The sequence below is a fragment of the Oryctolagus cuniculus genome, chromosome 13 (assembly GCF_051225735.1).
Source record: "Oryctolagus cuniculus isolate XC-2025 breed Fujian yellow rabbit chromosome 13, ASM5122573v1, whole genome shotgun sequence".
Lineage (NCBI taxonomy): Eukaryota > Metazoa > Chordata > Mammalia > Lagomorpha > Leporidae > Oryctolagus > Oryctolagus cuniculus.
In genome coordinates, this window is record NC_142879.1 from 55,141,349 (window position 1) to 55,158,419 (window position 17,071).

Consider the following 17,071-nt stretch of genomic DNA (forward strand, 5'->3'; position numbering starts at 1 on the left):
ACAGTGAGAGAGAGAGACAGAGAGAAAGGTCTTCCTTTGCCGTTGGTTCACCCTCCAATGGCCGCCGCGGCCGGCGTGCTGCAGCCAGTGCACCGCGCTGATCCGAAGGCAGAAGCCAGGTGCTTCTCCTGGTCTCCCATGGGGTGAAGGGCCCAATCACTGCACTCCCGGGCCACAGCAGAGAGCTGGCCTGGAAGAGGGGCAACCCGGACAGAATCCGGCACCTCGACCGGGACTAGAACCCGGTGTGCCGGCGCCGCAAGGCAGAGTATTAGCCTATTGAGCCGCAGGGCCGGCCATAAATTCCATTTTAAATTTAGTAAATTTTATACATAAAATATTATAAGCATTCTGTCATGTTCCTACATGATTGATTCTAATAAGCATTTTTAATGGCTAATAAGACTTTCAAGTAAATAGCAAATCATTAATTTAACCTTGATCTCGCTCTTAGATATCTGTGTTGTATCCATGTTTTTTCTCAGAAATGTATCTTAAACTACTCCCTCACCTACTGAGAAATTAAAATCAATGGCTTTCTTCTCTCCTTCATAACTGGATATTCCAGACATGGGGTGGGAGATTTTTTGTTGGTATCTAAAATTAAATCACAGGAGATGAGCTGGGTACTACTTAGGAAGCCCTGGGAATATCAGAGTTAGAGGTTCAAATGTATGTGTTTTATCACAAATTCAGAAGTATTCACAAATCCACAAGTTCAAAAATATCTACATATACACACAAGTATACAAACAAACCTGGATTTCAGCAGGATAGGCAAAGTTTTCAAATAAATCTGAAGTACTTCCTGAGGCAAACACTGATTATGATGGCTACACGTTTGAGTTCGAGCTGAAGTAACGCTTAGACGTTGACAATGATGTGCTAATTCAACTCCTCTTTGGAGTACAGGATTAAATATGTAATTATACAATTTCCACTGAACAACTATATTGCCTTTTTGGATTAAATTGCAAATGTGATTCGCGATCTGTATACTATGTAATCTGTCTTCCTCAAAAACAAAGTTCTGATAAGCTTCTAAAGCATCCCATTTCCACAGTAAGTCTTCAGATCCATTGCTGGGCAGAATCCCTTGAAACCTGTAAGAAGGACTGGATAAACTTGAGGAAGGCATAGCATCACAAGAGTTTCCCTGCAACGCCTCTTCTAATTTGGCTAGTTGATCAGAGTCAACAGTACAAATATTGCAAGTTGCCTTTTTAATTTTTTGTGCTATCTCTGCTCCTCCTAATTGATCCAAAATAAGTTTGTTAAGGATATTCAATATATGCTGCTGAAAGTTTTTCAGTGCTGGCAATTTAAAAGCATGGAGCAAAGGAATGATTACAGATTTGGGATCCATACAACAACATATTCCAACACTATGAATGCCTGATAGAATCTGGACACAAGTACTGCTCAAGGAAGCCTGTTGCAGTAAGCGTAAGCACTGGTGAGCACACACTGCAATACAACAGCACCGCTCAGGATAATAAACATCTCCATCTGCAGTCTCTTCAAACGGGTTTTTGGAAACCTGATTTTTAAAAGCTGAAACCAGAAGACCTGAGAGATCTCGGTGGTGATGCATGAAGTGAGAATATTCGCAGCGTCTGTGCCTTTTTCTTGTACACATTGAATGATGAAGTTGCTCCGATTTCACTTTTTTGACAGTGCTCATTATTTTCATCACACTATTTATTAGGGCTTTCAAATGTTCTGAGGCTTCAGGAGGCACTCCATCTCTTAAAAGCAGCCATTCCATTTGAAGAACTGCGGTTTCAAATAAATTAAGCCCATGATGCTGAATGAATTCTTGAACCAAATCCATGGCTTGACTGAAGTAGAAGGGATTTGAAGCTGCACTTTGAAGACAACAGATCAGGATCTGAAGAACTCCTTCTAGAAGCTCAGGTAAAAGAAGGGCTCTATGACGATACTTTGAAAATACAAAGTCTTCTTGAATCTCCTGTAGTGTTTTCTTCTGTCTTGGCAGAAAAGGGTCAGGTTGCTTTTCTAGGCAAGTTTTAATCTTTAAAGCTGCCCTAAGCAACTCAGTTAAATTTTTTCTAAGACTTTCTGGCATCATCTCTGCAGTACTAATATCTACTGACATAAGATGCAACACCGTTCTAAAGAGCATCCGCTGAATCAAAGCTACCGGTTCTTCAGTCCAACCTGTAGAAACCACTTGACTTTCCAAATTGTCATTTAGATTACAGCAGTCCCCAAAGCCTGTTAGGAATTCAGTCAGTGTGGGCACTACATTGGCTGCTAGAGCAGAATCACGATTCAAAGTCATGTCAAACTCACAAACTTTTTCCAATAAAGATAACAAAACATGACATAAGTCAAACGGAGAGTTGTTCATGTTATTGATAATAGACAAGGCAGCTGGGTCACTTAAAATGTCAGTATTTGACTCTTGTCTTGTAATAATCTCTGTAGAGTTTTCCAAAGCCATAGAATCTGCAGTCTGTTCTTCTTTGGTTGCTAAGTGGTCAAATTTACTTGCAAGGTGGTCATCTTTAGGAGGCTGTATTACAAAATGTTGTAGCAGATGGGGCCTTCTATGCTTATTCATTGCTATACTTTTTTCATCTGAATTGGCTTCTGAGTCTGAGGTGGACAGTTGTGTCTTTCTTGCGTCTCTTACAGAATAGCGATGGGTAACTTTACGCTGCCGTCTGCTCTTTCGGATGATGTTTACTTTTGCAGAAACCTGACCAGATGGAGCACTTCCTTCTAGATATAATTTTTCCTGAGTAGATTTATGTGAACTTGAATTCTTTTCTTTGGTCAGGATTATATCAGCTGACAATGGCAGATTAAAATCTAATGAAATAAAATAAAAATAATTTTTTTAAAAAATAATGAAATAAAGAAAGAAGGTTTAGAAAAATTCAACCTGTTTTTTTAACTCAATTTGTATGGGCAACAACCCTCCCATTTACTACTTACTTTAAGAGTTCACCCTCAGTATAATTTTGCTGTGAGGCTTTAGTTATATATGTCTCTGGGTCATTTCCTCCTATATTTATCCTTTTCACTCTAAAAGCCAGCTAGCATTAGTTCAAGGGATATAAATTGATTTGTAAAACAACAAAAGAGAACAGAAGCAGTAAAGTAAATGAGATTTGAAACTTTCCACTGAGGTGAGCATTTGGCTTAGTGGTTTAGACACCCATATTTCATAATTGATAGGGCAAGTGGGTTCAATATCCACCTCTGGTTCTTAACTCTAACTTCCTGCCAATGCAGACAGACCCAGAGAGGCAGAGGTGATGGCTAAAGTAATTGGGTTCCTGTGTCCCAGATGAGAGACCTGGAAGGTGTTCTACTCTGCCAGCTTTGGCTTGGTCTAGCCCCAGCTGTTGTAAGCATTTGGGAAATGAACCAGCAAATGGGACAACTCTGTTTCTGTCTCTCTGCCTCTCAAATAAAGACACACAGAGATATAGAATTTTTTAAAAACCCATATATTGCATTCTAAGCTCAACATAAGAGACTCTTTAGATTATCTGGCATTCAGTGCTGCTATTCAATATGCCGTTTTACAAATCTGCAAAAGTGTCACTAATTGATAAACAGGAGTGCATTATATCCTTAAAAACAGCATTTCACTAATAACCTAAGAATAATAACTAATAATCATACACTTTGTACCAAGTGTTATCCAAGACTGAGGTTAATAGTACTTCACTCAAATATTTATAATGTGTCTCATGCAGTTAATTAGGTCTTGGGGCTAGAAATCACTGTTTTATCCTTGGTGTCCAGAGCTTAAGGCTTGTTACATGGTCAATACTTAATAACTATTTAATTGGGAAATGAATGAATCCTCTTTACTAACTAAAAAGATAATTAAGTTGGTGTTTCCCTGTACGATAACATGTAATAAGACATATACAAAAATATAGTTGAAATTTAGAATGAATAAATCAAAATCTAAAGATTTATGCTTTAATTAAGGGGAAAACAAACCAGATGAGACAGGAAATTAAAAGGAGTCTGAAAAATTCTACCCAAGCAAAAGTGCAAGCAATGAAAATAATTTCCCCAAAAGAGCACCAATCTGAGTTCTTAAGTTACTAGTAGTTTTTAAATTCTACAAATTCAGAAGAAAATAAGAGCAGAGAGTTAGTGAATCAACAAATAAGCAGTAAAATGTTATTATAAGACCTTAGATAACCCCCTAAAAAGAATCCTATATCAGAAATTTACCAAAAATACATACAAAGCATTAAATACAATACAAAAAGATTTTTGTTTAAGAAATCCTCAAATACCTCATAATTTACATTTCCTAGAAATGGGGCAAGTGAGAAAACTGTTAAACTCTGCAGTAAAACATTCAGAATTTCATTATATATAACATAAATATATCTACTCTCATATATTGATTTAAGTATATAACTATATATATTCACATATATTTATATAAATTTTTCAAAATTTAAAAATATTTATTAGCCTTAACTGTAACAATTCTGCCCAGTTTTGAAACAAAATATTACTTCAAATTTATTTTTTCAAAGTAACATTAGAAAAACTATACTAAAACAAATACTGCAAAAGTCATTTATAGAGTACTAGTAATAGAAATAAGTCATTAAATAAATAAATAAAAATACTTTAATTTCTTACATCAAACTTTGCACTATTTTCTGATGCTATGTGGTATACTTTTCTGCTAAGTGTGCTGCTTCTGTATATATTTTCTAATCATCATTATATTTGAAGAATCCCCCCAAGAAACATCATAATTTTGAATTACTAGAAAAAATAACATGTTTCCCAAATAATTTTTACATTAAGTATATAATAAATCACAATAACATATACTGCTCTGAATCTGAAGCTGTATCAACTATTCAGGCAGAAGTAACTTTTCAATGGAAATTTTCTTCCTAAAGGAATTTTGATAATGCAAGAGACATAATAAAGAAAAAAACACACCTATTGCTTTTTCTTCTTGAACAGGTATCTTCCATACCAGTGGAAGGAGCGACAGAAGAAGAGTCAGGAGTTCTTCTCTACATGTCAATGCCTGTGTCAGAAACAAGAGTCAATCATGCTCTAAGGGACTGAGAAAAAACTAATTTCCTAAAATATTGTTTTAAACTAAATCAAAAAGCTCTTTTTCTTGAAAAGTTGCATTTCAGAAACTAAGAATCAAATTCACCTCCTTAAGTCCAATTAGAACTGTGATACTTTTCAATTTATAAGCCTTTCCAATGACAGAAAAATTTAAGAGTATTTGGTGGTATTTAACACATTCTTGCTGGTATTTCCTAAAACAGCTATTACCACCATGCACATTACAAGAATTCCTCATCTATGAAAAAACAGATCTGTTAGGTGAAAACAAAAAGTTAAGCCCTCTTAATTAGCAAATAACACAAGTTACTAGAAAAATGTAAAATGCTCATGCAGTTAAATACAAAACTCAGAGAAAATGATAAATTAAATCAAAAGATAAATTGACATTGTTAATAAATAATATATGTATATAAAAGTGAAAGATAAGTCAAAGTAATGCAATAAATATTTACTGAGTGCACACTATGTATGCAACTCACTGTCTTACCCTTTCTGCAGTAAATGGTCAAAGCCCATGGGAAGGTCCCATTATTTGGCCCATAAAATACATACACACAAACAAGCAATGAACAGTAGAAGGCATGTAGTATGAGTAAGTTACCAGGCGCAATTATTATCAGAAGTGTGGAAGTAGTACTAGATCTACAAAGCTAGAACAGGGACTTAGGTAGTCAAGGATTTAATGACAAATCAAGTTAAAATTAATTCCTTACACCAAATAGTGGGGAGCCTGGGTGATATAATCAGATTTGCTAGGCAGAGGTGGGGGGGGGGGAGCAGTCACTGTTAGAGCCAGGGAAATGATAATCCAGATTAAAACAGAGGACTATCTGAAGTACTCTGACAATAGAAGTGAAAAGAAAGAGATGGCTGAGAAACTGTAGGAACTGAAATGACATGCAAGTGATTATTTATGGGCCATAAAGGAGGAAAAACCATCTAAAAGGACTCACAGGTTTCTAGTTCAGGTAAGGAGGTGGCTGATAATGAATGCACCATGACAGGAATTTAGTAGTATTTTTAAGTTGGGATAAAGATGATGGGTTCACTTTTTAGATGTCTTGAGTCTGAGATACATGCAGGATATCCAAATGGTGAGAGCTTTTTAGTAGGCAGTGGATATATAGATCTGGAACTTAAGAAGAGGATATGAAGCAAATAAAAGATCTCACAGGTGGACATCAAAGACATTCCCCTCGAGGAGTGTGCAGAATGACAAGAGCAGACTTATAGGAGTAGAACTCTGCACAATGTTAAAAAGAATTAAAGATGGCAGTGCTGAAGAGAAGCCTGCCAACAAGACTGAGAAGTAGCAGTTTTAACAGAGTGATAGGGTATAAGTTCAAAAACGATTTGCTAGGGGCCAGCACTGTGGCACAGTGGTTTAATGCCTTGGCCTGAAGTGCCGGCATCCCATATGGGTGCCGGTTCTAGTCCCGGCTGCTCCACTACCAATCCAGCTCTCTGCTATGGCCTGGGAAAGCAGTAGAAGATAGCCCAAGTGCTTGGGCCCCTTCACCCATGTGGGAGACCCAGAAGAAGCTCCTGGCTCCTGGCTTCGGATCGGCGCAGCTCCACCTGTTGTGGCCAACTGGGGAGTAAACTAGCTGATGGGAGACTTCTCTCTCTGCCTCTCCTCTCTCTCTCTCTGTGTAACTCTGACTTTCAAATAAATAAAATAAATCTTAAAAAACAACAACAACAACAACAACAACAAAAAACAAAAACAATATGCTGAAGAGTCAAAAGAAGTGAGAAAACAGATACTAAGTATTCAGACTATTCTGCCTGGTATCCTGGCTATGAAAAGGCTCAAAACTCTTAAAAAAAAATTGTAAGGGTATTTTTAATACATGTAAGCTAAGATCCTTTAGGGCAGGGGCCAGCGCCAAGGCGCAGTAGGTTAATCCTCTGCCTGTGGCGCCGGCAACCCATATGGATGCCAGTTCTAGTCCCCACTGCCCCTCTTCCAATCCAGCTCTCTGCTAAGGCCTGGGAAAGCAGTAGAAGATGGCCCAAGTTCTTGGGCCCCTGCACCCATGTGGGAGACCAGGATTAAGCTCCTGGCTCCTGGCTTCAGATCAGCACAGCTCCAGCCGTTGCGGCCATTTGGGGAGTGAACCAATGGAAGGAAGACCTTTCTCTCCATCTCTCCCTCTCACTGTAATTCTCTCTCTCAAATAAATAAAATCTTTAAAAAAAAAAAAAAGATCCTTCAGGGCATGTTGCCTGTTGACCTGCCCCACTTCAGTTCCCATAGCAACACCTAAGCTCTCCCGACATGTTCAACTAGTGAGTGCTTCCCCTGAATACCACTAGTCTTTACACTCCTCATTACACCTCCCTCACATACATTGTTCCAGTAATTCTCCTATCACAATCCTCTAACCTGACAAACTCCAATTCACTCTTCAGGCCTTGGTTCCTCCATGGGGATACTTCTCTAATGCCCTCCCTATCTCCTTTGGTAAACTCACATTTCATCTTCATAATTAACATAATTAGCATAATATCATAATTATACTGTTAACATAATTAACAGCAACAACCATGCTGAATTGTTAATGTCCAAATTTCCATTTTCCTTCTTTATTCATTCAACAAATATTTAGTCCACTACTTAAGGGCCAAGCTCCGTGTAAAAGACTTTGGATACAGTGGTGAACGAGAAAGACATATGCATGTCCTCGTGAAGCTAACATTCTTAAAAGGGAGACAGAAAATAATGAGAATAAATAAAAAATTCAGATATGAATGCCATAAAGGAAATTAACCAGGGGGACATTTTAGAAAGAATAGGCAGGATAGACCATTAGAATGGATATTTAAATGATGAGAAGGCGTCATGCAACAAAATGGAGACTGTTAGCAAGTTATGGAGGGCTGGGAATGAGTTTGGCTTTTTTATGGACTAGCAGGAAGGCCAGCTTGGCTGGAGCACAGCAATTGGGAGAATCCAAGATGAGGCTGGAGGGTGTGGGTTGGAAAGTGAGCAGTACAAGATCTAATGGGGGCTTGTAGGCCATACCAAGGAGCTTGGATTTATCTTTAGTAAGTTTAATAATTCATCTTTAATTTGTTTTCAATGGGAAACTTCCCCAAACATACTTCCCAGTCTTGTCTCAAAACACGGACTCCCAGGCTCAGGCTGTAGCCCTCAGCGACTACCACCTTTTCAATCAGAACCTAGTACAGAGTTGGATGTCCAATAAATATTCACTGCATGAGTGACTTTAAATTCTGGAAGCAAATAAAAAAATATAGCAAATGGTTCCACTTCCAAGTGCTTTACTTCCAAATTAACAAGACAGAAAATGTCTGGATAACATTTCCATGTATGAGTCACACTCAGTATGTACCTCAACATTTTTAAAGATTCCAGACAAAACATGGGTTTTTTTTTTTTTTAAATTTACCACATCATTCCTATAGAGTTCTCCTAACATGAGTTTTCATTTTTAGCAGATGAACTAATAGCATTCTAATGGAGCTTGCAGAAACCTCAAGGGTCTGTGAAGAAACGCTACAGACATGCTGTCCTAATAATTTAGTCCTTGTCCCACAACAGTACACTGGCAAATCATCACTGCTGCGTGAACAGACATTCCTGCCTCCTGGGCCATGCACATGATCTGGAGCATCCTTCACTCCCTCCCTTTTAGCTAACAGCTCCTTCCTCACCTTCAAGACCTAGCCTTCGGTATGTATCTTTTCTGTGAAGCTTCTCCTCCTGCATCAATCCCAAACAGTGATAAATGTCTTCCCCCACCTCTTGCCCCCATCTCACCAGGTGAATTAGTTCTTGGAAACTACAGGCCTTTCAATGGAATGAGATTGAAACTGCCAAAATTTTAGGGTTTTTGCCCTCTTTACTGGGAACGCAGTCCTGGGAAGGACCACTGTACCATCCTGCCCCAAGCAGTGAGAAATAACTCTCTGCTTGACACTCACTTATCATCACTTCTGACACAATTCATCATTGAGGAGGCTCTCTCTAATCCTTTGGATCTATTACCTTTTAAGGTATCACATAGTCTCAGGTCTATTTATCCTTCCTAGTACCCAAGAAAACATATGTCATTCTGTGTTCTTGAAAGTTATAAAATCTTTTTCTCTTATTTGGGAGAACCCTGGAAAACTGGAACTTACAAGCCCTATATTTCCATCAAAGCTAAGCTTTATTCCCCAAGGTTTTTGGTTTACTCAATAGTCACAGTTTGCAGAGGAATGGGGTGTTTCCTCAAACTATCCAAGCGACAAGTCTCCAATGTTGCCATGTTAGGCAAACCAGTCAATAACATATTACTCCTCTCTTAGTAGTTCATTTTTATATCTCCTTCTGAAGGAAAAATTTGCTGTGCTTTTTTTAAATTCCCCATAGTAACAATATAAAGTAAACTTACTCTTTTTTTAAAAAAAAGATTTATTTATTTATTTGAAAGTCAGAGTTACACAGAGAGGACAGGCAGAGAGGCAGAGAGAGAGAGAAGTCTTCCATCCGATGATTCACTCCCCAATTGGCCGAAACAGCCAGTGCTGTGCTGATCAGAAGCCAGGAGCCAGGAGCTGCCAGGCCTCCCACGTGGGTGCAGGGGCCCAAGGACTTGGGCCACCTTCTACTGCTTTCCCATGCCATAGCAGAGAGCAGGATTGGAAGTGGAGCAGACGGGACTCGAATCAGAGTCCATATGGGATGCTGGTGTTTCAGGCCAGGGTGTTAACCCGCTACGCCACAGCAACAGCCCCAAGTCACTCTCACTGAAGTAGTAGTTTTTAAACTCAAGAAATGTATTTTAGGTACCTACCACGTACCAAACATTGGCCCTTTTCCTTTTTTTTTTCTTTTTCCTTTTTTTTAAAAAAAAAAAAGTGATTTATTTATTTATTTGAAAGTCAGAGAGAGAAGGAGAGGCAGAGAAAGAAAGAGAGAGAGTGAGAGAGAGAGAGAGAGGTCTTTCATCCACTGGTTCACTCCCCAGTTGGCTGCAACAGCCAGCACTGCGCTGATCCGAAGCCAGAAGCCAGGAGCATCTTCCGGCTTTGGGTCTCCCAGGTGGGTGCAGGGACCCAAGGACTTGGGCCATCTTCTACCGCTTTCCCAGGCCATAGTAGAAAGTTGGATCGGAAGTGGAGAAGCCAGGTCTCCACCTGGCGCCCATATGGGATGCCGGCACTGCAGGCGGCGGCTTAACCCGCTATGCCACAGTGCCGGCCCTAACATTGGCCCTTTTTATAATTGCAATGTATAGACTGGATTTTAAATTAACTGCATAGACTAGACACCCAGAAGGAGGTGTTACAGTTATGGTGCACCACAATGCCAGTCCCCACATGAAGATCTTTATAAGAATGTTCATATCAGCTTTTTTTATAATAGCCAAATGCATACAACTAGCATGGTGAATGCTTAAATGACCTGTGGTAAATCCAATGAACAAAACCATTAATCAAAAAGAAGTCAACTACTGATTCATACAACACCATGGATAGGTCTCAGAGATTCTCATAATGGAAACTTTGCATCATTTCTCTGATGCAAAGTTCTAAAGCAAGCAAAACACACTGCAACACAAGAAATCAGAACAGTAGTTGCCTTGCAGTGGTTGAAGGGGAAGGGCTGACTGAACAGGACCATGACAAAACTTTCTAAGGTGGTGATTACAGAGGTATATATGTCTGTTAAAGTTCATCCAACTATACGCTTAGTATCTGTGCATTTACTGTAAATTATATTGAAACAAAACATCTGTTTAGGTCTTTACATTAAACATATTAATAAAGCAAAATTACTGCAATGGATAGAGAGGGCTTAAATCATCTCTTCCTGAGTACCCAAGAAATACTCCTGGGGCTGGCCCTGTGCATAGCGGGTAAAGCCACTGCCTGCAGTGCTGGCATCCCATATGGGCACCAGTTTGTGTCCTGGCTGCTCCACATCCGATCCAGCTCCATGCTGTGGCCTAGGAAAGCAGTAGAAGGTGGCCCAAGTCCTTGGGTCCCTGCACCCGAGTTGGGAGACACTGAAGAAGTTCCTGGCTCCTGGCTTCAGATCATCACAGCTCTGGCCATTGCAGGCATCGGGGGAGTGAACCAGTGGATGGAAGACTCTCTCTCTCTGCCTCTGCTTCTTTGTAATTTTGCCTTTAAAAATAAATAAAATCTTTAAAAAAAAGTACTCTTGTTCATGACAAGCACAGATATGAAAGTTAATTTTCCTCCTGAAAGGTACAGCTTTGTGTCTTGTTAGTTATAATTCCACCTTAAGTGATAAAATTTTGTTCAATAAATTATCTTTAAAGATTCAAATGATAATTCTCCATTTCCTAACTGAACCACTTAAATGTTAATAGCTATATTTTTGAAGTGTTTTTTTTTTTTCCTCCAAAGACAACGTGTACTTTTCCTACCTATCATTACTATAGATGTTAAAAAAGTAACTAGGTAGGACTGGCACTGTGGCATAGCAGGATAGCCTCTGCCTGCAACACCAGCATCCCGTATGGGTGCTATTTCAAGTCCTGGCTGCTCCGCTTCTGATCCAGCTCCCTGTTAATGGCCTGGGAAAGCAATGGAAGATGGCCCAGATGCTTAGGACCCTGCAGCCATATGTGAGAGACCCAGAAGAAGATCCTGGCTCCTGCTTTCAGATTGGCCAAGCTCCAGCCATTGTGGCTATTTGGGGAAGTGCACCAGGGGATGGAAGACCTTTCTCTCTGTCTCTTCTTCTGTCTGTCTATAACTCTGACTCTTAAATAAATCATCTAAAAAATAACAAGGTAGAAAAAAGGAATTAAAAACTATCACCTCAGGAAAAATATGATTACAGTTATAATGAATAATTTTAGTCATTTAAGAATATATTAAAAGATATTTTGACTTACAAGAGAAAGTATTCTCTTTACCATATTTATAAAGAAAACATTCAAAACCAAAAGATGTGTAACCAGAATACTAAAGAACTACAACTAGGTAATTAACAAATAACCTGACCTTAAAAATGGCACAAAACTTAACATTCACAAAAGAAGATTTTAAAAAAGCCCATGAAAAAAATGCCTAAAATCATTAGTAGTCAGAGAAATACAAATCTGATCTATGTAAAATATAAGAATGGGAAAGGAGGAGGGAGGAGGAGTAAAGGCGGGAGTATGGGTGGGAGCGAGGTAGGGGGGAAGAAGCATCATGTTCCCAAATCTGTATATATTAAATGCATGAAGTTGTATTCTTTAAATAAAATGAATTTAAAAAAAAAAGAACTTAAAAAAGACAATAAGATACTATTTCATATTCACTTAGAATGTCTAACACTAAAGACTGGTAAAATATTACCATAAGAAAAACTATTGCCAGAGTTAATGACTTGAATTATTTCAATTGTTTAATAATAAAACATACTTATGACTTAAAACAGAAAGCATAATTTCAGGCATGGAAAGCCAAGATACTGTGGCAAAAAATTATCTACACAAAGGATCTCTGTGAATGAGATCCAAGTGGAAAGAAGGGGCCATCAAAGAAGGATGTACTTTTCTCTGAAGGGAGGAGAGGACTTGCGCTTTGCTTATGGCCCTATCTAAATACTGAAGAAGTCTGTGGACTCAAAAGGCTTCCATAGCCTTGGCAGCTCATGACAAGAGCCTTGGGTGATCACTGACATCATAAAGAAGAGTGTCAATTGTTAAACCAACAGCAGGAGTCACTGTGCACTTGTTCCACATGTAGGACCTCTGTCCTTAATGAGCTATACTATGAGAAGTAACAGTAAAACTTGTCTTCAAACCGTACTTTATACTTTGTGTATTTGTGTGGCTGCAAATTGTTGAAATCTTTACTTAGTATAGAGTTGATCTTCTGTATATAAAGATAATTAAAAATGAATCTTATTGAAGAATGGGAAGGGAGAGGGAGTAGGAGGTAGGACAGGAATGGGGGTGGGAGGGCAGATATGGGGGGAAGAACCGCTGTATTTCAAAAGCTGTTCCTATGAAATTATATTTATTAAATTAAAAAAAAAGAGAAAGCATAAAATATGCACAGAGATTAAAGTAAATTAGCATCGAAATACCAAAGACATTCTTCTCAGATCTGGAAAAAATGATGATAAAATTCATATGGAGGCATAGGAGACCTCGAATAGCTAAAGCAATCTTGTACAACAAAAACAAAGCTGGAGGCATCACAATACCAGATTTCAAGACATACTACAGGGCAGTTATAATCAAAACAGCATGGTATTGGTACAGAAACAGATGGATAGACCAACGGAACAAAATATAAAAACCAGAAATCAATCCAAACATTTACAACCAACTTTTATTTGATCAAGGATCTAAAACCAATTCCTGGAGCAAGGACAGTCTATTCAACAAATGGTTCTGGGAAAACTGGATTTCCACGTGCAGAAGCATGAAGCAAGACCCCTACCTTATACCTTACACAAAAATACACTCAACATGGATTAAAGATCAAATCTATGACCTGATACCATCAAATTATTAGAGAACACCGGAGAAACCCTGCAAGATATAGGCACAGGCAAAGACTCCTTGGAAAAGACCCCAGAGGCACAGGCAGCCAAAGCCAAAATTAACAATTGGGACTACATCAAATTGAGAAGTTTCTGTACTGCAAAAGAAACAGTCAAGAAAGTGAAGAGGAAACCGACACAATGGGAAAAAATATTTGCAAATTATGCAACCGATAAAGGTTTAATAACCAGAATATTTAAAGAGATCAAGAAACTCCACAACAACAAAGCAAACAACCCACTTAAGAGATGGGCCAAGGACCTCAATAGACATTTTTCAAAAGAGGAAATCCAAATGGCCAACAGACACATGAAAAAATGTTCAGGATCACTAGCCATCAGGGAAATGCAAATCAAAACTACAATGAGGTTTCATGTCACCTCGGTTAGAATGGCTTACATACAGAAATCAACTAACAATAGATGCTGGTGAGGATGTGAGGAAAAAGGACACTAATCCACTATTGGTGGGAATTCAAACTGGTAAAGCCACTATGGAAGAGAGTTTGGAGATAACTCAGAAATCTGAATATAGCCCTACCACATGACCCAGCCATCACACGTCTTTGAATTTACCCAAAGGAAATTAAATTGGCAAACAAAAAAGCTGTCTGAACCTCCATGTTTCTTGCAGCTCAATTCACAATAGCTAAGACATGGAATCAACCTAAATGCCCATCAACAGAAGACTGGATAAAGAAATTATGGGATATGTACTCTATAGAATACTATACAGCAGTAAAAAAAAAATGAAATCTGGTCATTTGCAAAAAATGGAGGAATCCGGAAAACATCATGCTGAGTGAAATAAGCCAGTCCCAAAGGGAAAATATCATATGTTCTCCCTGAACTGTGACAACTAACTGTGCACCTAAAAGAAAACCTGTTGAAATGAAATGGACACTATGAGAAAGAGTGATTTGATCGGCCCTTGTCCTGACTGTTGATGTACAACTTAATACTTTATTCTTTTTAGTAGTTTTTTGTTCCACTTAATACCATTGGTTGAACTCTTTAATTAACACTAAATTATTCTTGGGCTTTAAAATTAACTGAAAAGTGATCCCTGTTAAATATAAGAGTGGGAATAAGAGAGGGAGGAGATGTACAGTTTGGCACATGCTCACTCAGACTTACCCCTAATGGTAGAGCTAGAACCATGCCAGGGGAATCCAATTCAATCCCATCAAGGTGCCATGTACCAATGCCATCTCACTAGTCCAAGTGATCAGTTTCAGTTCATAATTGATCATAATGATAGGATTAAGTGTCAAAGGGATCACATAAACAAGACTAGTGTCTGCTAATACTAACTGATAGAATTAAAGAGAGAGTGATCCAACATGGGAAGCGGGATACACAGCAGACTCATAAAATGGCACATGTCCTAAACAGCACTCTGGCCTCAGAATCAGCCCTTAAGGCATTCAAATCTGGCTAAAAAGCCCATGAGAGTATTTCAGGCATGGAAAGCTAAGACACTCTGGCAAAAAACAAACAAACAAAAAAAATTAAAGAAAAAAAACCACCTAAATGAAAGATCTCTGTGAATGAGATCCAAGCAGAAAGAACAGGCAATCAAAGAAGGAGGAACCTTTCTCTGAAGGGAGGAGAGAACTTCCACTTTGCTATGGCCCTGTCTAAATAAGATCGGAGTTTGTGAACTCAAGAGGCTTCCTCCATAGCCTTGGCAGTTCACGACAAGAGCCTCTGGTGATTACTGACATCATAAGTGTCAATTGTTAAATCAACAACCGGAGTCACTGTGCACCTACTCCCCATGTAGAATCTCTGACCTTAATGTGTTGTACTATGCGGATTAATGGTAAAACTACTATTCAAACAGAACTCTATACTTTGGGAGAGGGAGTGGGAGATGGGATGGTTGCAGGTGGGAGGGAGGTTATGGGGGGAAAAGCTGCTATAATCCAAAAGTTGTACTTTGGAAATGTATATTTATTAAATAAAAGTTGAAAAAATAAGTAGATTAGTTTCCCTTAGGGCTGTGGGGGATGGAGGGGATAAATGGATAGCTTAATGGGATAAGGGATTCTTTAGTGCTAAAAATGTCCTAATGCTGACTGTGGTAATGAATGCACACACCTGTGCTTATGTTAGAAAGGACTTAAGTGTACATAGGAAAAGGGTAAAATGTATGATATGTGAGTTATATCTCAATCATGTTATTATTTTAAAAAGTTATTAAGGGGCTAGCACTGTAGCATAGCAGGTAAAGCCAATGTCTGCAGTGCTGGCATCTCATATGGACGCCAGTTTGAGTCCCGGCTGCTCCACTTCCAATCCAGCTCTCTGCTATGGCCTGGGAAAGCAGTGGAAGATGGCCCAAGCACTTGGGCCCCTGCACCTGTGTGGGAGACCCAGAATAAACTCCTGGCCCTGCCTTCAGATTGGTGCAGCTCTAGTCAGTGTGGTCATCTGGGGAGTGAACCAGCGGATGGAAGACCTCTCTCTCTCTCTACCTCTGCCTCTGCTTCTCTGTAACTCTGCCTTTCAAATAAAATAAATAAATCTTTTTTTAAAAAGTTATTGAGATTTTTATTGGAATTACATTGGAATCTACAGATAAAATTTGAAGAAAACATTTTTATAAGACTGATTCTTTCAAACACAGATATTATGTAAGTACAGTTCTACTTTTATTTGGGTCTTCTTTAGTTTCTCTCAAAAATGTCTTAGAAAATTCCAAAAAGAAGTATTATAGTGAGATGACTGTAGTTCACAATAATGTTTTATATACCATATAAAGAACTGGAACAAAGGAGTTGAAAGGCTTCAAACATGAAGAAAACTTAAAGAAATGGATGCTAACTGTCTGATTTGATCAGTTTATATTGCATACACAGGTTGAAGTACTGCACTATCCTCTATAAAATGTATAAGTATTTTATGTTAACCACAATTTTTAAGAAAAACATATTATAAATAAATTACTAGATTCATTCCTGGGTATATGATACTTCTGATGCTATTTATATGGTTTCTTTTTTAAAAAGCAAGAGAATGTTTAATTTTTAAAGTGTAGAATAAGAAGATGAATAGAGTATGGTATGCAAATCAATCAGAACTTCAGAACAGAAAATCACTACACATGGTCTAATACAACTTTTTCTAATTTTAAAATTTATTTATAGAATAGTCACACAAATATATTAATTATATTTAATAACACATTCAACAAGTTGCAATCATGAAAAGAATACAAACACATAAAACTACAAATGTCCCAGAAAATTCCATAATACATGGGTACAACATTGAACAAATGCTTTCTGAGTATCTTTGTTAGGTTCCTTAACTTACAGTGAAAAACTAAGGAATTAATAGCCTCTATATTTTCTTAAGATAGTATTTGTTAGCAAATCCTTCATCTATCAATGTGCTAAAAATATCTATCACACTAATGTTACAATATTATCT

General features: G+C 38.2%; 1 protein-coding gene across 13 annotated transcripts in view; it reads right to left on the reverse strand.

The window, feature by feature from the left end:
• LYST (lysosomal trafficking regulator) overlaps nucleotides 1-17,071 on the reverse strand; it is a 229,791-nt gene that overhangs the window by 161,038 nt on the left and 51,682 nt on the right. For all 13 annotated transcript variants that reach the window (XR_016219016.1, XR_016219018.1, XR_016219017.1 and 10 more), the window contains 2 exons: nucleotides 4,963-5,053; nucleotides 759-2,838 (listed from right to left, as the gene is read on the reverse strand). Coding sequence is in view for 9 of the 13 variants with exons in the window: in XM_008268236.5 (XP_008266458.4) it covers nucleotides 759-2,838; nucleotides 4,963-5,053 (2,171 nt within the window). In the remaining 4 variants the exon portion in view is untranslated. The remainder of the gene's footprint in view (nucleotides 1-758; nucleotides 2,839-4,962; nucleotides 5,054-17,071) is intronic.